This window comes from Pelodiscus sinensis, chromosome 21, assembly GCF_049634645.1.
Source record: "Pelodiscus sinensis isolate JC-2024 chromosome 21, ASM4963464v1, whole genome shotgun sequence".
NCBI lineage: Eukaryota > Metazoa > Chordata > Testudines > Trionychidae > Pelodiscus > Pelodiscus sinensis.
Window position 1 is genome coordinate 3,096,366 of NC_134731.1, and position 27,033 is coordinate 3,123,398.

Sequence of the window (27,033 nt, forward strand, 5' to 3'; positions counted from 1 at the left end):
TACCCAGATGCTAGGGAAAGATGGTGGAAAACAGGCTGAATAAACATCTCCCTGTTTTCTGATCTTCGTCACCTCTCAAGCATTGGATCTAAGGTCACGTCTCCACTACTGGTGGATCGACGCTCTGGGGTTTGATTCAGTGAGTGTAGTAAAGACCCACCAAATTGAACACTAAGAGGTCAGCGCTGGTACTCCTTGCTGTCGCAAGGAATAAGAGAAATCAACAGGAGGGTTTCTCCCATCAACCTTCTGCTGTGGAGATGGTGCCAAGCTTGGGTTAAGGTATGTCGACTCCAGCTCCGGTATTTATGTAGCTGGAGTTGTGTGCCTTAAGCCGACCTTCCCCCTGCAGTGTAGACCTGCCTTCAGTGTTAAAGATCATGGGTGAAATCCCATTGAAATCAATTGGAGTTACTTACTACAGTAAAACTCTGATGGTCTGGCATCTGATGGTCCGGCACTCCTGATGGTCCGGCACCATCAGGAACCCGTAAGTGCTCTGGGCAGCTGGACCATTGGAGCTGCTCTGCCACCCGCTTCCCCGATTCAGCTGCTGCTAAAACTGACCAGCGCTGAATCCGGGAAGCAGGGGGCAGAACAGCTGGAGTGCTGCCGGGTTGGTCCGGGGTGCTGATGGGATGGTCCCGCAGAGCTGCTCCTCGGCGCTACTGGACCAACCCGGCAGCACCTCAGCTGCTCTGCCCCAGGTGTCCCCAAGTCAGCCGCTGCAGAAACTGATCAGCGGCTGACTTCAGAAAGCCAGAGGCAGAGCTGCTCTGCCCCGGGCTTCCTGGAGTCTGCCCCAGTCAGTTTCAGCAGCATTCTTGTCTTGTCCGAGGAGCAGCGCTACTGGACCAACCCAGCAGCACCCCAGCTGCTCTGCCCCAGGTGTCCCCAAGTCAGCTGCTGCTGAAACTGTCCAGCGGCTGATTCCAGGAAGCTGGGGCAGAGCAGCTCTGTCTCGGGCTTCCTGGAGTCAGCCGCTGGTCAGTTTCAGCAGGGGCTGAATCCGGGACAGCTGGGGTGCTCCCCAAGTCAGCCGCTGCTGAAACTGACCAGCAGCGGCTGAATCAGGGACTCCTGGGGCAGAGCCAGACTATCGGAAGGGAGGGCTATGAGAGGGTCTGGGGTAGCATCCCCCCACCCCACCACAGACCCCTCATAGCCCCCCCTTCTGATAGTCTGGCATATTTGATAATCTGGCACCCCCTGGGTCCTAAAGGTGCCGGATTATCGGAAGTTTACTGTATATGGTAATGTAGTTCTTTGAGGGGGAGGGGTCACCCTCCTGCTTCTGCCTCAGATTTCTTATAGGTCTCTAAACTTGAGCAGAATAAACTGAGACTGTGGGGCTATGTGATCCCTTAATGTTCATTGCCAAGAGGTATTTCTGTGGACCCACAGGCCCTGCTTGCCAGAAGCATCCTGATACTCAGCACCAGTCGGAGTGCATTTCACAAGGGGGACTAGACAGAGACCAGTCCTGGTTGCCCTGGTAAATAACAAGGCATTTCCTCCATCCTCCAGCCCCTCGGTGTTTGAATGCAATGGCTCCCAACCCAGGTGAGTGAGACTGCTCCCCTGCACGGCAATACAGAACACTTCCCCTGGGCTGGGCCAGCAAGCGGCCTTAATCATAGCTGAGCAAAGAAGCTTGTTGGGAGGATCCCATGTTGGATTTCCAGCCCAGCGCAAAGGGGCTGAGTGCCCTGGCGGTGCAGTGTTTACACTGAAGGTGTAGTAATTCTCTGGAACGGTGTGTTATTAAGCCCGATGTAATCACTTCTTTAGGAGCTTGCTCCTCCAGGGGTGTGGCTAATGATCTGTTGGCAAAGGGCTGGCTCTTCACAGGACAAAGAAGGGAAGGACCTTTTCAAGGAAAGTCCCAGGAATTGTTTCCACAGACAAGAATGCAGCTGTCTCCTGCTCAAAAGTGGGTGCCTGGGCCCAGCGCTCACAAGGGGCAGCACCATGTCAGTGGGACGCTTTACTAATCCACATTCCCTGAGGCACAGACCAGCCTGCAGATGGGATGGGAGTGGGAAGATGTGTGCACAACCAGTTCCTGGGGTGAATGGGCTTCACCTTGGGCAACTGGGTTGGGGGAGTCAGCTCAGCAGCGCCACTTGGCAGGGAGAATTATGCTTCTAACCTCGTCTGTCCACAGCCACAATAAACCAGCCACACTTCCCCCCCCCCCCCTCCTGATTTGGGACTTAGAGGCTTTCAAAGCTGCTCCGTCACGCAGAATCCTGCTCTAAAACTTAGTCCGGGGATCACTTGCTGCTAATGAGAGTGCTGTTAGGGGATCACTCTGAACAGTTCCCACACACTGCCCTCTCCTCCTTTCCCCTTGTCTCAAGTGGAATAAATGCTGCAAGCATGGGTCGAGCTCTGCATACAGAACCCATTCACAAGCCCACCCAGGCAGCAACATCAGACCAGAAGTACCTCCTGCTTTGCATGTTGGCTTCCCACACCCAGCTGAAACCCCGCACCTCACTGCTGACTGACTCTCCCTCTCCTGGGTGAGGGGCACAGCTCTGCCAATGTATGTCCAGCCCGTGGGTGTCTCCTGGTGCAAAGTGACAACTGTAAGGCATCAGCTGAGAAGGGAAATACTGTGTTTGAGACCCAGTGAGTTTATCTAGAGGCTGAGAAGTGTTGTTGCTTTTATACCACATCTTTGAAGTTGAGAATGAGACCAGGCATGATAGAAGCAGATATCCCCTCACCCTCTGCAGCCCTCACCTCCTGTACACAGAGCTTCCATGAGGCTCTTTGGCTAGGGAAATTCTTTGATCTTTTAATTATCTCTCTTTTTTTTTTTTTTTTTTTTTAAACCAAGCAGTTCCTCCTCTGAAGTGGGCAGCCTCTTATAGGCAACATTTTGTACTGTTCTATTTTCCTTCTGCCCTCTTCCGTGCTAAATCCCCACCTGGACAGAAGTGTGCCTCACCCATGTGAGGGTTGAACATCTGTGTATTTGTGTGGTCTCAATTCAGTTCCCAGAGAACTGATGTGAAAGCCACAAAATCCACCTTCGCAATGGGCACTTATTGGTTCCCTTGTTGGCATCTTTAAGAGAGAGGTAAAGGTATGGATGGACATAGTCTCAAGTCCCCTTTCCATTTCTATAGATGGATGCCCCCTTGAGCCTATATTGGAGAGGTTGTATGGATGAAGTGTGTGCTACTTCTGTCCATATTCTGGTGAAAGACCAAAATATTTTTCACCTAGTATCAGCAGAACAAGATAAAGAGATTGCTTTTGGTCATGTTGCGTTGAACAGGTGGCCATCTGCCCAGAGGTGTTAGAAAGCCTGGGCTAAATGTAGTTTGTTTGGAGGGAGACCGAACCAAAGTAGACAAGTAAAGAGGGCTGAGAGATTCTCTCACTTCACCCGTATTGATGTTTTTCTATTGTAAAGCGTTTAGGCTGTTTTGTAGATAAGGATTCAGGCTTTAGCGAATCCTTATCATGTAAATAGGCCTAACTCATGACACTTGCATTTCAAACAAAGTTTACATAGGTGTTAATGGCTTAAGGTAAGAAAAAAAAGGAGTCTTTTAACAATTCCTTTGGAGTGCTATAGATATCTGAAAATTCTGATCTGAATGGGTTTTTTTAAAATCCTATGTTACTAATTAATAGATTGTAAATTGTTAAAACTGGAAGAATTTTACCTTGGATCTGGTTTATTGGTTTTAAGGCAAGATCTTTGCTATCTGATATAGTTCTGGCTTTTATCAGTCAATGGACATACTCTGAAGCAGCAAGCAGTAGGTGTGATGCTAAATGTTTTGTAGAACGAAGACTCTATTTGCAAGCTCTGTGACAGGGTTCTGTCTACAAATTCTGAAGCTGTGTGTTACTGTGCTCTGGGGCTTCTACTCTTGGAATTGGTGACACAAACAGTGTGAAAGTTTCAAACCAGTAGAACTTTTGTTATACAGGTCTCTGTTTTACTTCCATAGCATGAATCCTAAACGGTAATTTAAAATCCCCATAACCAACCACCTGCCCTGCATTAATGAGGGATCAAATGGCTAGGTTGTGTTTTCAACAGGGACAATCATCTACTGGGCTAAGTACAATCTAACAGCCTGTTTTAGGACGAGTCCTAGTCAGTCCTACCAGCTGAGAAACTAAGTAGGAACAGCAGTCACTTAAAATCAGATGACTTCTTCGAGCACCCTCTGTGGGGGACATCTTTAAAAGGAATCCCATAGTTGGCTCCCCAAAGCTGAGATGAGCCTTTCTCTGAAAGGTAGGAGGCTCAGGACCAGTAGCACAAGCATTTTCTATGAGAAAACACCCAGCAGAAAAATGTCTTTTGATGCACTGAGAACTTCAGTATTTTGGCTTCTCTTGACCACCGTATATTGTTGAGGTGGGTGACCTCAACATCAGTCATTTGGTAATCTGATTGCAGAGATTGTATTCACAACTGTGTGCCTTGTTTATTTTTCCTCTGGGGGCTTAACACCTCCAATAAAAGTTCTTTAAATACATTTCTTCCATTACAAATCTCTCCCAGTTGCATTCTTCCAGACCTACTACTGAAATATATGGTCATATTGACCTTTAACTGTTCCACTGAGCCCTCTGAACTCTCATCCCAAAGACTCTTAATTGCATTTTAGAAGGCCAGTGACCACCCTGGCTGCAGCAGCAGCAACTAAATCATTCATACAGCTTCCCTGGATGTTACTAATGCAGCTTTCTAACAGGCCACCCTAATCTTTCTTCCTGTCTTGTCTTGTGGTTCTGTCTTTCCTTTGTCTCTTTCAAATGGTTCTATAAAAGAACCGAGAAAAAGGATTGGTTCAAAATGCATTTTGCTATAAAATAATTGTTTGACTTAAGCAAAATTTTTGTTTGATTCTTAGGGTGAGCCTAAAACAACCCTGAAGTTAGTTCAGATCAGAATTTGCAGCTCAAATCCATCTCTGTGAAGATCCAAGACAGAACAGCAATCCAATAGCCAGCCTTTGAGAGTGCTTACATTCAGAATCAAATTTCAACTTCCTTCCCTGTCTGAGAGAGAGAGAGAATTTTGGATCTTGGGTTTTGGTTCTCTCCATTCTCTCCATCACCTCCTCTTTTCCCCGGTTGCTGAGGGTAATGAGAATCGGTAGTGACTCTGCAGCTGGCTCTACAGACCAGATGCTGAGTCTGCAGAAAGCAGTGAGAGAGAGATCTGGCCCGTTGACAGGACTTTCTGTATCTCATTTTGACAGGCGCGTAGGCAGGAAATGTCCTGGAACAAACAAATACAACCCGTGAGTGGCCCAGCTCTGAGAAATGCCTATCATTTTTGTCTGTGAATGCCACAGGTACAAAAGAGAGGTTCAGACCTTATAAGGCTTTCAGAAATAATTCGTTACCCTGACAGGAATTGCTCCAGACATGAAGCTGGCAAAATGGGCTCTGGCAATAGAGTTCACTGCAAGTGACTCTACACAGAGGTCACTGCACTTTTGTATCAGGCCCTCTATTATCCTAGAGTCCATGTGAATGAGACCCCACCTTTATTAGAGTGGCACTGAAAGAGTAGCAGTGTATACTTGGGCTTTTATAATTTGAGAAGGTTACAGATTTCATTGATGGAATCATTTGGTGCTAGATGAGGACAGTCCTCCTTCACTTTCTTGGGTTTCCTCAGGCCATGTCTGAATAAAGACTTTACAGAGGCACGGCTATACTGATGCAGCTGTGCTGCTGTAAAATCTGCTGTGTAGCCATTCTTTGCCAATGGGAGAGCTCTTCCGAACACCTAGTTAAACTACCCCACTAAGCAGCAGTAGCTATGTCAACAGGAGAGCATCTGCTTCTGACACAGTGCGTTGGTGTAACTTACGATGCTTGGGGGTTGGGAGGGTTGGTTCAAATCCCAAGTGACCTCAATTATACCAAGAAAAGTGCTTGTGTAGACATAGCCTCACTGTGTCCTGACTTGGAAAAGTTTGTGAGATTCCCATATTGGTAGAGGGAGCGGCAGAAACAAAAATAACCATTGTTACTTTGATGGACGCAACAGGATTGTAAGTCTTCTCTAGTCTTTAAGCAATGCCATTACACTACAGAGGAATGCCTACTTCCTTAGAAGAATTCACTGTCCAGTGCTTCCTGTGTTGGCTTCCTTGACACCCTTGCATTTGCACGAGCTGAAGATACCTCAGCCATGAGATCACAACTCCTTGCAGGGCAGCATTCCTTCCAGGGGAAGGTTTCTTCCTGCTGGCCACCATTTGAAAGAATGTCCCATCTAATCAAACTTCTGCAGACATGAATTGGTAAGAGACATCTTTCAATGTCTTAGCCTTTGAATTGCCCTAGGCACCAGCTATTCCCTCACCCTGCCACCCCAAGAAGTCCTGGAAATCTCATCAGGGACCCTGTTTGTTCAAATGACTAAGAACTGGAAAATATCTGCTTTTTGGAGTCCAGGAGTCTCAGTGCTTCTGAATCATGACAGGATCAAATCAAGGCAACTGCTGCTTTCCTCTCCAGTTTTCTGGTGCTTCTGTTGTTATCCGAGGTCTAGGACTTTCTTGTCTGATAATACCATTTCCTTCTTGCACTCTGATTTCTAACTTCTATCCTGCTGTCTCATTCTATTCCAAAGTGCTTGCAGTTGAGGTATTTTCATACTGCTATACTCAGCCATCATCTGAATTCAGAACCAGTATCACTGCTGCAGCCTGTTTTACCTGTGTCCTGGGGAACACAAGCCAGATAATCAGACAGATAGCTGGAATTCCTCAAAGACTAATACGTGCCAAAATTATTTATTTTCTCCCGGATCCATCCCAGAAAGCTCAAAATTCCAAATAAGGAGGTGTAGGAGCAGCCACTCTGCAAACCAAGAGCCACAAGTAATTCTAAATCTCCATCCTGATGTGAAAAGGGTTTTCGGGTTGCTGGCTGACCTGCTGTTTTCTGTTTGGTTTTGGATGCTGGGGGAAATGACATGGTCCAGTTCAGGAGGTCTTAGACCCTCTGAGAGGCACAGAATGGTCCTTAACAATCTCCCTCACTTCCTAGTCTGAAGTATGTGTGTGGTTAAACAGCTGCTGAATCCTGCTCCATCGGTGCTGTGCCACAGTGAGGATATTACGCTTCAGAGGGGCAGCCGAGTTAGTCTGTGACTGGAAAAACTTAAAAAACAACATATAGTCCTGCAGCACCTCAAAGACAAATAAAACATGTAGATGGTATCATGAGCTTTCATGGGCACAGGCCGCTAAGACTTAGTGGGTTGTGCCCATGAAAGCTCATGATACCATCTACATGTTTTGTTTGTCTTTAAGGTGCTCTGAGGATATTGTTATTTAGGGAATGTCTGCACTTAAAATGTTGCATCGACGCAGCGTTTCAGTAGAGACGCGTCTATGCCCACAGCAGAGCTGTCAGCATAGTAGTTAAGCCCCCTCCCAGAGAGGCAGCAGCTATGTTGATGGGAGAAGCTCTCTCGACCCCTTAGCACTGTCTAGGCCATGTGTTCGCTCTAGGGATGATTGACGGTGCCGTGAATTAACTCAGAGGGTGCCCTGCTGGTGGCTGGTGCTCCTGCTCCTGCGAGGAGTAATGGAAGTAAATGGGAGCAGTTAGTCCCATCAGCCTCCCACTGTGGGTAGGGTTACCAGGTAGACCCCCCCCCCCCCCCCCAAAAAAAAACGGACACACTTGATCGTGAGCGGGCGAGGGAGGGACCGGCTGGGAGGAGGGTGGGGCTGGCCGGGAGGAAGGGGGGCGGGAAGCGGAGCTGGGGGGGTTGGGGGCCACGAGGCTGGCTGGGAGGAAGGGGGGGCAGGAAGCAGAGCTGGCGGCGGGGTGGTGAGAATACAGCGGCGCTGACCAGGGGAGATCAGAAAGAAGAACGGGCCAGCGGGAAGCAGCGCCGCGGGGGGTCGGGGGCTGCGAGGCTGGCCAGGAGGAAGGGGGGGCGGGAAGCAGAGCTGGCGACGGGGTGAGGAGAATGCAGCGGTGCTGGCCAAGGGAGATCAGAAAGAGAAATGGGCTGGCAGGAAGCAGAGCTGGGGGATGGTGCAGGGGGACTGGCCGGGGAAGATCAGGAGGGGAATTGGGGGAGAACCGGCCGGCCGGGAAGGGCGGGGGGTGAGCACATTGGCCGGCGGGGAGCAGGACTGACCCGGGCACTTGCAGATCCCAGGGCGCTGCCTGACCCGCACAGGCTCCCGGCGACACACAAGCGAGGAGGCGGCTTCCCCTCCTCCTCACACTCAACCAACTGAGGGCTCCCAGCGGCAATCGTGGCCCCGCCTCCCAGCTGGGACTCCCAGCCGGTGCCCCCGACCATGCCAGGCTTCTGTCCGGTGCGCAGTTGGAAAAATCAGACAATATCAGACATTGCACATGTCCGGTATTGTCTGATTTTTTTTTTTTTTAACCGGACAGAACGCAGATTCCAGACTGTCCGGTAAAATACTGGGCACCTGGCAACCCTAACTGTGGGGACAGCAGGGAAACTCAAATCAAGGTACGTCAACGCCTGCTACATAACTCATAGAGCTGCAATTGTGTATCTTGGTTTGATCTTCCCCTTTAGCGTAGATCTGGCCTTCGTGTCTACGCTGGGCGTGGGTTTTACTGCAGTGTAACTGTCATTCAAGCCACACCCCTGAGCGACAGAGTTCTACCAGTAATGAGCTGCAGTTCAGACCTGGCCCCAGATGAAAGGTGAAAATAAACATTAGTACTTTTACGCTTCACTTGACTTTTCTAGAGAAGTGGGAATCAATCTCTTAGAGTGAAGTTCACAGCCATGCGGAGGGCCTGTGCGCTGTGTCTATTGTGGTTTTTTTTTTTTTTTTTGAAGCCCTTAAAGATTGTTAATGAATAGGAGGAACTGTTGTGGGGAGGGTCCTTGCATTTCTAATGGAGCGCTACTCTCGGTCTGGCTCAGATGCATTTGAGGAACCGGCCCTGCTCTGTGCACTCACTGTTAGATTGGATAGAGTAATTCTGTCATGACAGGACCGTCTACCTGGTTCCTTCTCTTACCTGGCTGGAATCCCAGTGATCTCTCCCAAAAGGATTAGCTGGTCTGTGAGGGTGTTGGCTGCATGACTAATCTTCTGCAAATACACCCATTCAGAGGACGCAGGCCAAGCCTAACTTTGCTGTGCACACTGCTGCATGAAGTGCTGTGGACAGGTGGTGGCTTCCTTTCTCTGGGTCCTACTGGGGGGGAGAGAAAACACCAGCCATTCCCGAGTTACAGCGACGTTCCAACAACACGGACACACATGCATGCTGGCGTTGCCAGTCCATGGAGATCAGTGGTTTTCAAAGGGGGTCGCGACCCAGAACTGGGCGGTAGAGTGTCAGGCTCTTGGTCTCCTTGCTGATGGGGATCGGGTGACCAGTGGGGGCGCTAAGGCAGCTCCTTGCCTGGCCAGGCTGCGCTGCACCCCAGAAGTGGCTGGCAGCAGGCCCGGTTCCAACGGAGGGGCTGGGGGCAGGGAGGAAAAAGCACACAGGGCTCCACACACTGCCCCTGACCTGAGCACTAGCTCCACACTCCCATTGGTTGGGAACCTGCTGCTGGCTGCTTCTGGGGTGCAGCATGGTCTGTGGTGCCAGCAGAGGCAGGAAGCTGCCTTAGCCCCCCCTTCCGCCCACGCCACTGCACCGCTGACCAGGAGCCGCTTGAGGTAAGCCCCTCCAAAACCAGAGCCCCCTTCCAAAGCTCCCACCCTCAGCCCCCGCCTCCAGAACCCCCACACTAGTCAAATTATGTTGGGTTGCAGTAGCAACGATTTTCTTCAAATGGGTCATGAGGAAAAAAGTTTGAAACCCCCCGATGTAGCTCCTCCATCCTCTCAGCCAGCGGGCCTGAGGAGCCAAGGACTCAGTGGTAGGAGTCTCATTTCCGTTGCCTAAGCGGGGTGATTGACCAGGAATTTTGTGGGTGTTATTGATTTGATTTCAATGGGAGTTGGGCACTGAACCTAGTCAGGTGCTCTTGATGATCCCACGAGGTGCTTCTATAGGCACTTAAATATGTTTGAAAATCTGGCCCTTTGTGACTAGTGTCTCTCTCATTCTAAGCTCCAGGCAGCACGGGAATGAATTTGAATCCATGTCAGGTGTAGAGCGGCTCAGGTATATTTGTCACGAGGTTATTTTATTTGTTTATGCACCTGGAGGATTGAGCATGAGGCTGTTCGAGTGGATTTGAAAATTAGTATTCACAGAACACATCACCAGACATTGAGAGTGATGGGCAGGGCTGCCAACGAGGGATGCAGTCAGGGAAGTAGCCCAAATACTTCCTTTGCGGACGATTTTCCCACAAACTGCCCACCCCAAATACTGACGGACTGAGGGGCCATCTCCACTCATTAACATAGCTGTTTCCACAACTGTCTGTACAACTTTCCAGGAGTGATTTACCCAAATACTTGTTCACGATACCTAAGCTGCACTGCTAAATGTGCACACCTAAGTCTGGGTCAGTGCTGATTATGTCCTGTCTGTCTTGTGTGACTTCTGAAGCAAAACTTTCAATTCTAGATAATCCAGGCATGCCACCAACATGGACAGAGACGTTTTTCTTAACCCTGTGTACCGTGTCAATCTTTATTTCAGACATTTGCTTTAATAACATTTTAAAATCTGTAAATGCATTTGCATTGCCATGTGTGTAGAGGGCCCTGAGGCTGTGCTGATCGTTTTGCGTAGCTCTCTGTGGAGCATTTATGGAGTGCAAGTCACGGCTATGCCTTCCTTTCTTTTCATTGGTCACTGCTACCTGCTCATTCCTGGGTCTTTGTGTGGCTGTGTCAGTGTCACTGCCGTGGCGGGCAGTTGTTTCCTGTTGACGGGTTTGTAAAATCTCTGGGGAGCAGAGGAGTCATTTTTTCCCTATTGCATTCGCCTGAACAAAGCAATTTAAGAGCAGTGGTGGGGGATGGGGCACGTGCATGAAGGATGCGTCTGTACAGCAGCATCAATAGAAACGGTTTGTTTGTAAAAAGCCCTCTCTGAAATTCTGTTGATTACAAGAAGTGCTTAACTACAGAATTCAAAAAGTGCAACAAATCCATCAGCCCCAAGGAATTCTTCCCCCTCCCATGTTGTCTGTCTTCAGGGGCTGGATAATCTTGCTCGTCCTTCCTGTCCATTATTGTGTTTGTACCAGGCTGACACCTAGGATCACACCCTAACCCTGCTGTGTGCTGCCTTGGGATGGCCAAGGAATGGGGCACAGTTAGTAGCTAAAGCAAGACCCTCCTGCTTTGCTGGTGCATAATAGATGAGATAAAACTGGAGGCTGGCTAGGACTCCATGTAGTGCAGCGCTTCCCAAACTATGGGCTGCAGCCCGGGACGGGAAAAAAATACCGGGCCTCAGCGTGGCTGCCAGTAGGGGAGCAGAGCGGGGTGGGCTTGGAGGAGGTGGGGGGGGGGGGAAGGGAGAACCGGCTGCCGGGAAGAAGGGTTGGGGGCAGCAGGGCTGTCCTGCGAAGATCAGGGCAGGTGGGTGGGCGGCCGGTGGAAGCAGGGTTAGGGGTAGCACAGCTGTCCCTTGGAGATCCAGGTGGGTGGCGATGGGCGGCAGAAGCGGAGTTGGCAGCAACGGGGCTTCCCGTGGAGATGGGGGGGAGGCAAGTGGGCGGTGAAAGCAAGGTTGAGAATAGCAGGGCTGTCCCGCAGAGATTGGGGGGGGGCAGGTGGGCTGGTGGCGGAAACAGGGTTGGAGGCAGTGGGGCTGTCCAGCAGAAATCGGGGAGGGCAGGCGGCAGAACCAGGGCTGGACGGGGGGGGGGTGTCTGGCCAGGGGAGAACAGGCGAAAGAGGACGGGAGAACCAGCTGTGGGAAGCAGGGCTGGACGGGGGCAGCTGGGCTGGTTGGGGGGGATCGTTGGGGGAGCAGGGCTGACCGAGGGAGATTGGTGGGAGGTGGGGGGAACTGGCCACCCGAAGCAGGGCTGGACGGGGACAGCAGGGCCAGACTGGGAGATCGGGAGGAGAGGGGGAGGAGAGCGGGACTGACCTGAGCACATACAGACCCTGGCAGACGAGTGAGTCTGCCTGGGGATTCCATTTTTCCACCCCCCCCCCCATACCCTGGGAACCCCTGGTCTAGCCAGCTTTCTATCCATCTTACAGTCCATGTATCCAATCCATATTCCCTTAACTTGCTGGCAAGAATATTGTGGGTGACTGTGTCAAAAGCTGTGCTAACGCTGGCACTGGGGGCTTTGGGAGGACCAGAAACAACTTATTTGAATATTCATCATTTGCTTAATAAATATGCAAATGAGTGTTACTGGTCCTCCAAAAGCTTGTGAATGGATTTACTGGTCCCCATGTCAAAAAGTTTGGGAACCCCTGATGTAGTGGGTTCAGGATAGTTCACAGAAGCACAAATAAGTGTGTTTTTGTCTCAGGATGTTTGTTCTACTTGCTTTCTTCAATTCGGTGCGACTTTAGGGTGACAACTTACAGCAGCATCGCTAATGAAGTGTAAAGAGTCGGACTTTTCAGATGGCTGCCAGAGGCAGGCACATCCAAGGGGGTAGCCCTACCCTGGTTCCTGACTGGATCCCTTGCGTTCCTTTGTCAGTGCACATCCATCCCTTTCACGTTTGGTGTGATGGGGGTGTTCAGCCAGCAGGGTTAAAATGGCTCAGCAGGGGCTGGTTGAGGCTGGGAACCCTCCTGCTGTACCTTCAGACTGGAATAGCATCTGATGCCCAGCTGGGCAGGAAGAAGAGGGGTTTGTAGAAGCCAGGGAAAGGAGAGCAGAAAGGGGCTGCAGGGAAAGAGCGAGGAGTCACTAGTCTTGAGAGAAAGGAGGAGGATGAAGCCTAGTAAAGGAGCCACAAGAGTGAGATGACATGGATGCTAGCTGCTGATTGTGGGGTCCCTCAGTAGAGTGCAAGCCAGGCTCCTATCGACCACTGGGAGAGAGGCCCAGACGGGGCCGTGGGCTTGTAGACAGCTTCATGTGGTTTGGTTAGAGAGACTTTGATACTCCAAATGGGGGGAAACTGGCATGAGCTGGCCAGAGGGCCTTGCCACAGAGAGGAAGCACTGCAGCTCCTGGGGCTTAGGGAGGCTGCAGAGCGCTGAGGATGTCAAACCAGCGGTGAGCTAAACCCCAGAAGAGCCCCAGCGAGATGCCAGAATGGTGAGTGGAGTGAAACGCTGACATGCGGTCTGTAGAGCACACGTGCGCTTGGCAGTAGCCTTTCCGGCGTTAGGGCTGGTCTATCCCAGAAAACTAGATTGGACCGGCAGTGTTGCTGGTGCGGAGTACTTGTGAAAATCTACGCGCTGAGTCCCTTTGTCGACAGCGCTAGGTCAGTGGAAGAGTTGCTCCAGCGATGTAGCCGCCTCAGGGAGGTGGGCTCTCTCTGCTGATGGGAGAATCCCATAGGCATTGTGTACACAAGTGGTGGGGAATAACTGGCTTGAGGGCTGGATGTGGCTCACCAGGGTCAGCTCCTGGTGGGCCGCTGGTGCTTTATTTTCCTGCACCTCCACAGGTACAGGCGCTTGAAGCTCCTGTTGGCGGCAGATCGCTGTTTCCGGCCAATGGGAGCTGTGGGAAGTGGTGCAGACCTGGACACCACTTCCCACAGCTCTCATTGGCTAGGAACAGTGATTTGCGGCCAGCGGGAGCGTCAAGCGCCTGTACCCGTGGAGGTGCAGGTAAATAAAGCACCAGCGGCCCACCAGGGGCTGACCCTGGCGAACCACATCCAGCTTTTTGCCCACCCCGGTCTACAATGAAGCGCAACAGCAGAGCTGCAGCCATGTGTGCCGCTAGCATTCCAAGGTAGACAAGCCCTTTCAAGGCTAGTTTCTTTACTGGATTCTTGTGTCTCTTGTGGCCAGCTGGCTCATCTGTGACCTCAGTGACAAGTGCTTGCCAATCTCCTGGTAGAAAACAGATTGTTTGTGACTGCAGCCTCCTTCTCTGACTCCTGATAAGGTCTGTCCATCCGCCCCAGAATCTCGGTGTTCTTTGTGGACTTTGTTAGGAAGCCATGCCAAAGGATGGACGAGCTCGTCTCTTTTCCTCTGACTCCGACCCCTTTCTTTCAGTCTGGCATTCCGTGATCTGTATGTTGTGCTTCACCACCTAGCACTCGAGACTCGCAGCCATCCATTATTTCGTGAGCTCCTTCGGGTTCATCCTGCGTGTGTGTCTTGTGCAGGGCCAAGCACCATAGAAATAAGAAGCTGGCCAGAGCATAGAACATTTTGGTGCTTCTCCCCTCAAACCTCAGACAGGTGAGCTGCCCACATGACTAGATTCTCCCACCGCTTGGCTTGGCATGGCGAGGCGCTGTGATGCTGGTGAAGGAGAGATGAGGCTCTTGTGGACCAGCACCAGGGTTCAGAAAATGAAAGTGAAGTGGCGCTTTGAAGTCGTGTGTTGAGTTAGTGGCAAAGGGTACAGTTTTCAAAAGTCTAAGCCTATTTTCAAAAGTGACTTGGGAGCAAGTGCTTTTGAAAATGGGATTTAAGTACCTAAATCACTTGCTGTGCTCAGCACTGCACACCTCCGGTAGGAATCTAAATCTGATTCTCAAAAGGGATTGAGAAGCGTAGGAGTCAACCCTCTGTAGGCATTGCTGCACTTAGCTTTCAAACCCTGGACCAGAGGCTCTTGAAGCTTTCCCCCGATAGACCTACTCCTAAGTTCCCTCCCAGCAGTGAGGCAGCAGAGAACATCGGGGTTGTAGTAAGTGCCTTGAGATGGCTCCATGCTGCTGAGAGCCCCTCTTTTTTCATTTGGTTGTCACTGAATTCACACATCGATGACATCAGGAATTGGCTTGTCAGTGAACAGTATAAAATCAGGGCTTGTCTTCCTGTGCAGAGCTGCAGCGACGCAGCTGCCCTGGTGCAGCGCTTTAGTGAAGATGGTGCTACCCCTCCAGGAGAGCAGCTCTTGCCGGTGCAGTTAATCCACCCTTCCAAGAGTGTAGCTGTGTCAATGGGAGAAGCTTTTCTGACAAGCTTGCGCTGTCCACGTAGGGAGTTCTGTCGATAGAACTGATTTTTTACACCCCTCAGCAACGTACTTAGACCGACAGAGCTCTGTAGTGTAGAGCTGGCCTCAGCATGGTTTCTTATTTGGGAACCAAGGGAAGATGGAGGCGGGACGCAACATGAGCACATAATCTTCACTGAGCTCCAGCAGTGGCACCTTTGTAACATGCAGCATGCTACCTGCTGTTGCCAGGAGTTTGCCACTCCCAAAGGCCTTGACCAGAACAGCAAAGGTACTCTAATAATTCCCAGAGGGCATCTCAAGCATTAATAATGCGCTGTGCTTCCCAGTCCCTGGGAGCCAAGCAATCCTGTTACATAGACCAGGCAAATCCTTTCACCCAGCTCAGCTTCGGTTTCCTCATGGCCCACAGGCAATGAATGGCAGAGGTAGGGAAAGAACCCAGTAGACCTGCCTCCAAGATCCTTTCCCCTCTCCCTTAACACTTCTGGGTTCCCATTTGAACTCCATGCAGTGGATTTCTGTGCAGCATCCTCCACACGTAGTGCCCCCAAAGAGTAAGGGAAAGTTGGAGCCTGGGGTAGGAGGAGGAGCTGTGACTCCAAAGTGAAGTTGGAGCCATGCCGCTGCGTGCCTTAGGTTTGATTTAGCCAGTCGCTTTTCCTTTGTGTTTGGCCGTGTGACAAGATTGTGTCCTGCACAAATATGTACCGTCCTGGGTGGCAGAGCACAGTGGCAAGGTGTGCTGAGTTAGTCAGATGAGCACTTACAGCCATCTCACTTGTGGCTAAGGCACCACTTCTTCTGAAAGCCTCGCTTTCTGGCTGGGCAGGTCTCCAGAGACACCAAGGGTGAGCGACCTGCCTGTCCTGACAGCACAGCCACTGCCTTGCACCATGTCATGTGGCTGCCAGGCAGATGGCCCGGGAGAGTGGCAGGATATGTGGGAAGGAGCCCTGAGGCATGGCCTGTAACCCAGCCTGTGCAGGAACACGTCTGCTTGCTCGTTTGTGTTGTCCTAAGCGCCGAGCTGCCAGGGCTGGAGTTTGTTCAAGTTAGAAGGCGAGAGAAAAAGCAGCAGACTGCCGCTCACGCTCTTTCCATGGGAGGCTCTAGAGCTTCCAGCTCCAGGACTCAGGTCTGGTCCCCTCCTTTTCCTGCTCACTGTTTGGTGACTGACTGGCTGCCCTCAGGGGAGCTACAAATAGCTCAGATGAGTAATATCGCTGAGCAATAGTCCCCTGGCTTTAGCTTCGGGGGTATTAGGGAGGGATTGGAAAAAGGGCAAACGTTCCAGTCTCAGAGACGAGACAGCAGGACGCCTGGGCACATCGCTCTGTCCTTGGCCCAATCTCGGAAAACAGGCTTACGGCAGAGTTTGGGCCTCAGCCTGGACACGGGGGGTGTGACGGTGTGTCGGGGTTCCCCCGGATCCTGCTGCCCCGTAGCAGCAAGAACAGACTCCGCCAGCCAGTAGAATAGAGGGGGCTTATTGCTCCTCGAGGATACAGCACAGCGTAGACGTGATGTGGTTACAAGAGTCAGGGCCAGGATGCCTCAGACCTCTTGGGTTAGGGGGTCCATCGCCCCCTCAACCCTCAGCACCCAGCTTAGTTTGTTCCCTTCATGTTTTCTAGCCAGAAACTGCCTCGCTCCCAGCCTGGTGTTCGTCTCCACCTCCCTTCCTTTGTCTCTACCCCTGGGAAGAGCAGTGTTATCTGCTCATGCTGGGCCTAGGTGTCTGGGCCAATCCACATGTGGGTGAGTCAGTGGGAATCACACATCACAATGCAGGGGAACCCAGGGTCACAGAGCAGACATCCCCCCACTACATCACGGGGGCTCTGCAGTCCAGTGAATACAGCATCTGAAAGGGGTGCGCTGTCAGGAGGGGAAAAGAAGGAAGCAGGTGCTTGCTGAGGGGCCAGTGAGAGAGCCCAGGGCCTGAGGGGTGAAAGCTGGGAGAAGCAGAACTGTGCCTGAACCCCAACACTTCATGCATGTCTGTCTGAAGTAGTGCTGTGAGATTGGCTGTCTGCTCCATCCTGGCACAGTTAGCCGTTAGCCACGTCTGTGGGCTTCGCTTCAAAGCCAGGCTCCTACGTAAGGGAATGGCTTTACGGAGAGTGTTCCAGCACGGACAACAGGGCTTTTCCATTCCATTCCCTAGTCCAGCCCCCTTCTGCTAGGAGCCCGTTCCGCTTGGGAGTCAGTGTGACTGGTGGTGAGAGCTTAGCCCCAAAACCGAGCTGAAAGGTAGCGAGGATACGCTGGGAATTGCCACCCCGAGCAGTCCTGAGGGAAACACTCTCCAGGCCTGAAAATAGGGTTGAACTGGTAAAGGGCACGATGGGAAAATGTTTATCTCATTAAAGCCCCGCTTCGCTTCGGGCCAGGGCTGGAAGGTGGGGAATGTTGCCTGGCTGAGTGCTGGGGCCAGAGACTCTGGGTTCTAACCCTGACTGAGGGCAAGATATACCACCTCTCTGGGCCTCGGGCAATTAACCACCTGGGAAGAGCTGAGCTGAGCCGGGCGGAGGAGCATGTTTAAACAAGCTAAAGAGGGAACCTACCACACAAACGCTGGGGGTTATTTCTGAGTCCTCCAAAGCACTGGGAACAGCACTGCAGGCACTGAAAGTCTTGTAGGGGATTTCCCCCGTGTGCTACAGCGGGGTGGGTGAAGTAAGGTCAGTCACATGTGGAAAAAGTGGCTGTTTAGGAGGGATCTGTAGTTTGGAGAGAGTGCAGAGATGACCCCAGCACATTGGAGGACAGGTAGGCAGATGTGCACAGAGAGAAGCCCTGGTAAGTCAGGCAAGGCAGAGAGATGGTGCCTGAGGGGTTAAGGAGCAAAGAGGGCAGCCTGGCTAAGTGTGCAGGGTAGTCAGAGGGGGATGCTGGGTACGTTAGCCAGAAAGCAGGAGGTGTACCCATTAACTTGCCAGTGAACTCCCACGGCGGCCAGCCGCACCAGGCTGGAGCAGGCCTGGCCATGGAGAGTCCGGTGGGGGGTAGGTGACGGGTCCGACAGTAGGCCCTGAGTTCAAATAGTTGACCATTTTAACATCCCTGATGCTAGGGAGATGGGGTGCAAGGTGGGCAACCTTGGCAGGATGGGCATGGTGGCCCATACAGATGGGCTGCAACTGTAGGCAGTGCTGGCGGGCTGGGCGTGGCGGTGAAATGGTGATCTTAGGTGGCAGGAGGGTAATCCCAGCCAGAACAGCAAGACTGGCAGGAGGGTGACCCTTAGCAAGCCTAATGAATGGCTCGTCCAGAAAAGCATCTGTTTGTGTCCTGTGCTGTTCTGAAAGGAGCAGCACGTGATCTTTCTCCTGCTCCTCTGAAGGCCCTGGGAGCTGCAGTCCCTTGGGAGTCCACCCACTCAGAGCGGCAGCACTAAGCCACATCGGGGGGCATCCGGGGTCTGGGGAACAGGAAGGAACTAGAGCTGTGCTACTGGATTCTTCAGCACAAAGTAGAAAGCACTCGGGGTCACCAGTCTGGCTGAACATCGCTAGCCCACCACTCTGCACGGAGTGAGCCTCAAGCTGGGGACAGACCGTTCCAATTGTAACCACTGCCCTGCTCCATGTGGAGGTCACCCCTCGGGGGGGGGAGGGATCGGTCTCCACGTTTAGTGCTTCATACTTCAGTGCTTGGTAATCCCTGCGTGGTGCGCCCAGCACCCTTTAGGTTATGTTCCAGGGTGTCTCCTTAGTGACAGAAACCCTCGGATTCGCAGGATTATCAGCTGTTTGAGACACCTTCCAATGGAGAGCTTTGGGCACATTTGCAACAGCTGGAAGAGGCAGTCAGTGCTGCAGCAGTGTTTGAGAGATGGCTGTTGCGTTGTGATTTGTTGTAGAACAAGTCAGCAGCCCGTGAACCCTTCCAGCCCCCTGGGACAGGTGAGTAAGTTTCAAAGCCCCAGTACCCTTGCCGCAGTGGTGAAGCGCTGGTTGCATTGGTTAGGTGTCCTTCGCTCATCTCTTCTCCAGGACTTGTGTTTGAGTCCCGTCATCATCTGGTATGAACCAATCTGGCCCAGCTTGCCGGGCTGCCATTTGGCCCCAGAAATGTTAGAGAGGTTCCCTCCCCCCATGAAGTTGCATCAGCGTGCAGCAGCATTGCTCCATCCCACAGCGACACAAGGCAGCATGTGCCAGCCTGGACTGACTTTGAGTGGTCCAGCCAGTCGAGCTCTGAATTATCCGGGAGTCAGGCTCGCAGGACACTGGCCAAACCATGCATATCAGACACGTACAACTTCAGCTAACAGATGGCCACGGAACAGCCCTTCGGAGCTTCATATTGAGTACTAAAGGCAAGGCCACCTGTTGTCATTGGATCTCTTGGCCAACAAGCAGCGTTGCCTTTGCCATTTCCGCCCTTTCACTGTGGCTCACGTGTCTGAGAAGTGCTGCCTTGGTCAGATTTGGCTTGCGAGCTGCTTTATGCTGAAAGGATCTGAACAGTGTGCCCTGCTCATCTCTGTGTGGTGACAAATGGCTGCACATTTAATAACGGTCCAGGAGAGAGTCCATTCCTCAAGCTGGGCCCAGCACATCTGTTTTCATGTGTAATACACAGTTTGCCTCTAAAAGCTGCGGTATGATTTATCGCTGGGTTGGCTACATGCGGGATGCACGCAGCAGGCAGGAGGGATGTCTTTACCGTCCGTTGCGTGTGCAAGATTCAGTTACGGTTCAGACAAGGCCTTTCGCTCATGCTGGGCAGCTGGGTGTGAGTTGAAGAGATCTAAACTGAGCTTTTCACAGCTCTGTGAGAAGTCATGTCATGGACCATTTGATTCCCCCACATTCCAGTCTTGGGTGTTAAGAGTGTAGAAAGCAAGGGTTTGATGGGCACGCAGTTCACAGATGCCAGCATTTGGCAAGTGGGAGCCCGTGGGTTAGATAATGGGAACCTTCCAAGCTGTAAGCAGCAGGCCTGAACTCCCTAATGTGAGTGATGCGTAAGATCCAGGATTCCACCAGCGGCCCTTTGAATGGGAAATGGGAAAAACATAACCTCAGCTTGCACTGTGCTTTCCACTGCGGAGCTGAGAGCCTTCTCCGGCTATAGATGACCAAATGTAGCCTGGCTGTGTGGGCTGCCTGCAGTCCAGCCAGAATGTTCCTGCTATCTCTTCCCATAAACACTGCAGCCTTTGTCTTCTGCCTTATCGTGCTTTTACCATAGCACAGAGCTGTTACTGTGTTCTCTCTGGAGCAAAGTCTCCTCTCTGTTTTAGGGGGTCTTTTCTTCAGGCCTCTCATTGTCCCCCCGTGTTTATTGTGCTCACTACAAGGCATTTATTTCAGAGAAAGGAAGAGATGCCTCTGTTTGTGGGGGTTTTATAAATATATTGCATTCTCCAGAGAACTGCTGAGCAAACAGCGGGTGGTCGTCATTAACTCTTCGGGGTCATGCAAGAGGCTTTCTCAGAGTGTGGAAAATTGATGAGAGAATTTGGAATTTGCCTGCTATGTAATGCAGCAGCTATGCAGGCCTGCAACATGACTGCTCCTAGGGTTGCCAGATGGTTTCAACAAAAATACCGGACACACTTGACATTACATCACAATCTTCATTACATCTTAGTTAGAAAATACCAGACAGTTATATTTTCTCAATTGGTTTTCCAAACAGAAACTCAAATACTAGACTGTCCGGTTCAATACTGGACACCTGGCAACCCTAACTGCTTCTGATCCAGATGCTGAGTTCTAGGGCCCGCTCTTCCTTTGATGTTACTGCCCTAAAAACATAAGAGTTTTATTTGTGTCATTGTAGAAAGGCTTCCAAATGCTGCAAATCGTAATTGATTCTAGCACTCACTTAAGTACAGATCCTGGAACTCTCCTCTGCTGCAAACATTTGGCTCACTGGGACCCTGTTGTATGGTGGCATTCAACCTTTTCCTTCAACATCACTTCACTTCAGTTATACCAAACCTGCAAGGTCCATGTCCTCTGAAATAGCACTTTTCTGTTATGGAGAATGTGTCAGATAAGGCCAGGTAGTTTGAGGAGCCAGGAATTCAATGAATTCTAATCCCAGTTCTGCTACTGACTTTCTTTTTCTCCTTGGGCAAGTCATTTAACCTCTCTGTAGCCGTTTCCCAACCTGTCAAATGGGAGTAATAGTTTTCTTGTCATGCCACCTGTGCCAGCCTTAAGTCACTTCTTTTCCTTTTATAGTTCCCTTGATAACCCTTTCATGGCTTTCAAGGCTGAACACCCATGAGGCTTCTCTCTGACACCTGCAGCTCCTGTGTGCCAAAGTGTAATTAATAAAACTGAAAGCTGTGACTAACAGCCCATAACCAGGACTGTTGTATTAAATTAGGTGGAAAAAATGGGACAAAGGTGTTAACCTCACTCAGTCACTCTCCAACATTAAACAGTGTTAAACAAAGTCTGGGCCCGGATATAGAGACCTCAGTCTGCTCAATACTACATCAGACACACTATTCCAACCATTTTAACCTTTTACAGAAGATAAAGAAAAGAAGGAAAAACAGTCCAGAAAATTGAAAAGCAAAGTATTAAATGAAGCTTTCATTTGGCAACATCCCTTGTTCCCTTTCCCTGGAAAGTTTTACAAGGAAAATAATCCTGTGTTTGACATGGTAATAACTGTCCTGTGGGGGGAAAGAGAAGAAGAGTAGGTTGAGTAGGGCTGCCATGTGTCTGGGTTTGGTTTCTGAGCAAGCTGGGGGTGAAGGGGAGAGAGGAGGAATGAGCACTAGGGGTGGGGAAGAGGTGGGACAGGAGCAGGGCCTTAGGGGTTTGCTTACCAGGTTGGGTGACAACCTTATGGTTGAGCTGAGCTTGAGCTGCCGCTATTGCTGTTTTTGTTCAAGTTCTGTCCTGTGCCATCCTGGTTGGTGTTTGGGATTCAGCTGGAGCCTGCAGAGGTGGCAGTGTCTTTTGTATTGGTTTGTTTTGGGCCTAATCTAGTCACCTCTTAGGATTAAGATGATAAAGGCTGGGGTCCCAGGATCAGTGAGGGTGGGTGGTGGCCAAGATGTGGAAATTGTTCCAGTAATTGGGTGAAACTTCCATCTACTCTTGGACAGCTGGAATTACCAGCTTTTCCGTGAAGATCTGCAATTCCTCTTTCTCATATACTGTTCACTAGAAAATACCTTGACATAATTGCAAGCCATTTACCAAGCAGGTTGGGATGCTTTCAGCATCATAAGCCACCGGTGCCATCTGCCGTTTTTCTGAGTGCACCATTGCTGCACTGAAGATGCTGCGAGTCGATACTAGTCAGATGGGCTTAAAGCCCAAGAATAATGTATGTCCTACCCTGCAAACAGATTCTCTTAGGTTTCTATTAAAAGAAATCAGTCTTTGGCCCATTAGCCATCTCTACCTGCTTGTCTTTGGTTACTTGTTTTTCTCGTTAAAGCTGGTCCATATCAATTGATTAAAGTGTAACTATATCAGTTTCATGCCTGCTGGTAATATCTGTTTTTACAACCAAAGCTACAAGGTTAATGGGCTTTTCTTCTAGAAATTGAAAGCCAATTTTTAATTAAGCATTTCCTAAGGACAGCCAATTCCCATAATGGAATTAGGCATTGCACTTTAATAATAGATTGAAACTGCTCCCGATTGTGCTGCCTAGTGCAAAGGAGTGGGCAGATGGCTCCTTTCCTGAGGAGGAGGAAGTATGAAATTAATACAAAAGTTTGCAGTGAAGAAATCCTTACCCTCGTCCAGGATTGAGGCAAGTCAGACATCCAGGTGTTTTCCCCTGGCAGCTGTAGGCCATAATTGTGTTGTCACATGACCTGTTTCACATAGGAAATGACTGAATTTGTCTCTTGTCTCCTCTGCCTTTCTTCAAGGAATGGTTTCATCCACGAAGCGCACAGGGATTCCGGCTCCGCGGGAAATTCCATCAACTGTCTCCAGAGAGAGAGCTGTGCTGCGTGGTCCAGCCAACACCAGGAAAACTCAGCCCAGTCCAACTTCTTCTGGCACGCCCACCCCTACCAAACACCTGCGTCCTTCTGCCAAGTCCAAGCAAGAGAATGAAACGGGGGACAAGGCAGCGCTGGAGTCCCAGGTTAAGGAACTCTTGGCAGAAGCGAAGACGAAAGACTCTGAAATCTCCAAGCTCCGGAATGAGCTGAAGAAATGCAAAGACAAAGGGTCAGTTAGCTCTGAGGGGCTTGGTGCCTCAGACCAAAACTTAGACATTTTACCATTGTCACCTGATGACATAGATCCATTAATTCAGACACTTCAGGAGAAGAACAGGACTTTTCAAAAAGAGCTGGCTGGCCTGGTTGAAGAAAATCGGGTTTTGAAGGAGAAACTGGTTTCTCTAGAGCATTCACCTCTCTCGGAAACAACAAGCAGTGGTGCTGACAGCAGCTTCACAACCCCGGTCACCCAAGAATCAAGTTTTGGAAGCCCGACAAAAAACGTATTGAAAGGTGAAGCAGATGGACCAAGACAGCGAGCGAATGGGGAAGCAGTGCGAAAGTCAGGCTCTTCCAGCAGTGATGTGACTAAAGCATCCTTGTCACCCGATGCATCCGATTTTGAACATATAGCAGATGTGCCTTCTAGGCCAACCTCCTCCAATAGCAACCCCTTCAAGGATTCTAGATGCTCCACCACAGGGAGTTCTCCAAACAACGTAAGTGACCTTTCTGTGGCCTCTCTGACGGAAAGGATACAAAAAATGGAAGAAAACCACCACAGCACAGCAGAAGAGCTTCAAGCCACTTTGCAGGAGCTGTCGGACCAGCAGCAAATGGTGCAGGAGTTGACAGCAGAAAATGAGAAGCTAGTTGAAGAGAAGGCTTTGCTGGAGACCTCCTTCCATCAGCACAAGGAGAGAGCAGAGCAGCTTAGTCAAGAAAATGAAAAGCTGTTGACTCTCCTACAAGAGCGATCCAAGACTGAAGACACCAAAGTTCAGGAGGGGAAAATCCTTGAACTGGAACAGAAATGTACAGAAGTGCTTGAGAAAGCACAGTTTGAAAGAGAAAAGCTGCTCAACATTCAGCAACAGTTATCCAGCAGCCTGCGGAGCTTAGAAAGGGAGCACCAAGATGCCCAAGAGGTGATCACGGGTGTACGAGCGGAAAACGAGAAGTTGGGTGGGCTTTTAGAAATGGAACGCCAGACCTCCAGCACGGTGGCTAAGTCGCTAGAGGACTGTAAAGTTGCATTAGAAGGCCTGAAGATTGAAAACGGCTCTCTCAAAAGTCAGTTAGAAAGTGAGAAACAAAAAGCTGCTGAGATCAGTGCAATGGGATGTACTACTGACAACTCTGAGGTGCAAGAGATGTTGAAAGTGGCCCATGCGGAGAAGGATCAGTTAGAACTGGCTTGTACAGAGCTCAAACAAGAGCTGCTGAAGGCAAACAGTGAAGTAAAACGTGTCCAGGGTCTACTGGTCAAGGTAAGACCAAAATAACATTCACATTCAATGGCCTCCCTGCCTATTAACCAGTAGAGTGGGTTCTTCGTGAGCCAAAGACCAGTAAAGGAGTCGAGCTGAGTGAATAATTCATAGTGAACTAGTCCATTCATATTTTCCTTTTTTTTCTTATATGTGAAGGCAATGTAGGGTATTTTGCAGAAGAATTATTTTTAGGCTAATTCCTGGTCTCAAGATTTAAAATTTGAGTTCAACTAGCTAGTTTTGCTCCAACTCATAGGTCATATGATATTGCATCTATTTACTGATTAGAATAAGCATAAATTCCTAGTGTCAGGTTTCTGGCCTACATAGTTTACAAATTCAAAATTCATTGTTTCAGCAAATATTCCTGCTAACAAATGGATTGACTAGAGAAATATGGGGAAAAATCAACCAAAGTAAATTATGTTGTTTGTGGGAAATGTTTTGAGATATTCAACCCAATTCTGTAATCAGAGAACTAAATTACTGATGGTTAATGAACAAAGTCTGACTGAATCATGGAGCAAGTTGGTTGAGCAAGTAGTGAATCAATGGCTACAAGATCAGACCCTTTGCTCATGCCAGTGACACTGGTAGGATTAGTCATTTGAAGTCAATGGCTTCAAGTCAGTTGACTTAAAATGCTGCTGGATCAAGTCCAGAATGCGATGTTTTGTGCCTACTGGATTCAGGTATGAAGTATCAGATATGGTATGAAGCAGTTTTATGTGCTTTCGGCTAAAACTGAGTGTGCTCTGCTTGAGGACTAAACTCTGCCTGGTAGAGAAATGGTCTGATTGGTCATTTCTATTTTTAATTAGCTTAGTCCCCCTCATGGAAGATCTTTGTTAGACTTTTACTGATGTGATTTCATCCAAGACAGTATGTGTGCTCTGCCTTTCAAGGGGCTTGGGCATGATAGATGAGGCAGAAGACTTTCCAGGGAAGAATAAAGTGCTGGTCATGAATAGCATCTGGCAGTGGTGTAACTAGCACCTTGTCTTGCTGCAATTACCCTGTTGTCCGCTGATGTGAATTAAGGATATTAAAATGTTTTCTTTTATGAATGGAGATGCCTATCTCCTAGAACTGGAAGGGACCTGGAAAGGTCATTGAGTCCAGTCCCCTGCCTTCACAGCAGGACCAAGTACCATCCCTGACAGATTTTGCCCCAGATCTCTAAATGGCCTCCTCAAGGATTGAGCTCACAACCCTGGGTTTAGCAGGCCAATGCTCAAACCACTAAGCTATCCTTCCCCCAGTTGCTAGGCACTTCTGCATTCCTCCTTTGAAGTGGCAGGGGCTCTTGTACAGCAGGGGCTCTTATACATTTCCAAGGGGGAATGCAGAACTCCGCGTACAGCCCGGAGCCAGTGGGAAGTCTCGCTGACTCCGGGCTGCATGCAGGTGCCTGCTTTGAAATGCACAAGAGTCCCCAGTGGGCTCTTGTGCATTTTAAAGCCATAGAGCCTGGGGTCAGCAGGGGACTCAGAGTCCCCCGCTGACCTCGGGCTCCATGCTATGGGCTCCCCTGCCACCCCTCTGAATCGTGCGGAGGCAGCAGTTTCAAAGGGGAACTGGCGCACAGCTAATCAGCTGTGCAGCCGCTGTTTCTTGAAAACTGCCGCCTCCGCGCAATTCAAAGGGGTGGTAGGGGAGTCCGGGATCAGCTAGGAATCCCCAGCTGACCCCGGGCTCCAGGGCTGCCCCTTTGAATCCCTGCAGCGGCGGTGTTTTAAAGGGGCAGCCCGCTGCACAGCTGATCCTGGGATCAGCTGTGCAGCTACCGCTTTGGGGTTTCAAAGTGGTAGAGGTAGCAAAAGCTGGGGGGGGGGGGGGTGTTGACTAGTCAACAGTACTGTCTGATAAGCAAATGCTTATCGGATAGTCGACTAGTCTTTAACATCCTTAATGTGAATGAGGGATGTTAAAATGAAGTGTAATAAAGTAACCATGTAACTGCTGAAAACGTCCGCGGTTACACGTCAGGCGGCTCCCTGGAGCCGGTGTGCTCAGGGAGCCGACTCCCCACGTGTCCCAGCTCCCACCTGCTGCCCCTCACTGCTGCCTCCACTACAGGCCCAGGCTCATTGGTTAACCATGTGCAGTTACACTTTCACATCCCGAGTATGAATCCATGACTCCACTAGCCTGGTCCCAAGTTGGTTCTGTATGACAACTAGTGCTGTCAGATAAGCGAGTCCATCCCGCTGCCGGGCGGAACGTAGCATCCCACACACTGCCCGTCTCGTCTAAAATCAAGCGCTGTGAGCTGGAGTATTCAATGGCTAATGAAACACAAATTTGTTTTAGAGCAGTTTCCCTCTTCTAGTTCTGCGATCTGTGGCTTCTTCTCCTGGCCCGCAATCCCCAGCAGCACTGAGGATTTGTCTACACTTGCGGATTTAAAGTGCTGCTGAGCTTTACTGCAGCAGTGTGGTTACGGCGCCAGTGCTTTAGGAAAATCACCTCCAAGAGGGGCGCAGCTCCCCATGCTGGGAGCCTGTCTACACTGGCAAGTTACAGTGCCGAAACGTGCTGCACTCGGGTGGGTTTTCACACCCTTGAGCGAGAAAGCTTTAGTGC

The 27,033-nt window shown here is 50.3% G+C and overlaps 1 protein-coding gene across 6 annotated transcripts in view; it reads left to right on the top strand.

Annotated features, from left to right (window-relative positions):
- SPECC1 (sperm antigen with calponin homology and coiled-coil domains 1) overlaps nucleotides 1-27,033 on the top strand; it is a 175,914-nt gene that overhangs the window by 81,764 nt on the left and 67,117 nt on the right. For all 6 annotated transcript variants that reach the window (XR_012896994.1, XM_075904346.1, XM_075904347.1 and 3 more), the window contains exon 4: nucleotides 22,874-24,444. Coding sequence is in view for 5 of the 6 variants with exons in the window: in XM_075904346.1 (XP_075760461.1) it covers nucleotides 22,874-24,444 (1,571 nt within the window). In the remaining variant the exon portion in view is untranslated. The remainder of the gene's footprint in view (nucleotides 1-22,873; nucleotides 24,445-27,033) is intronic.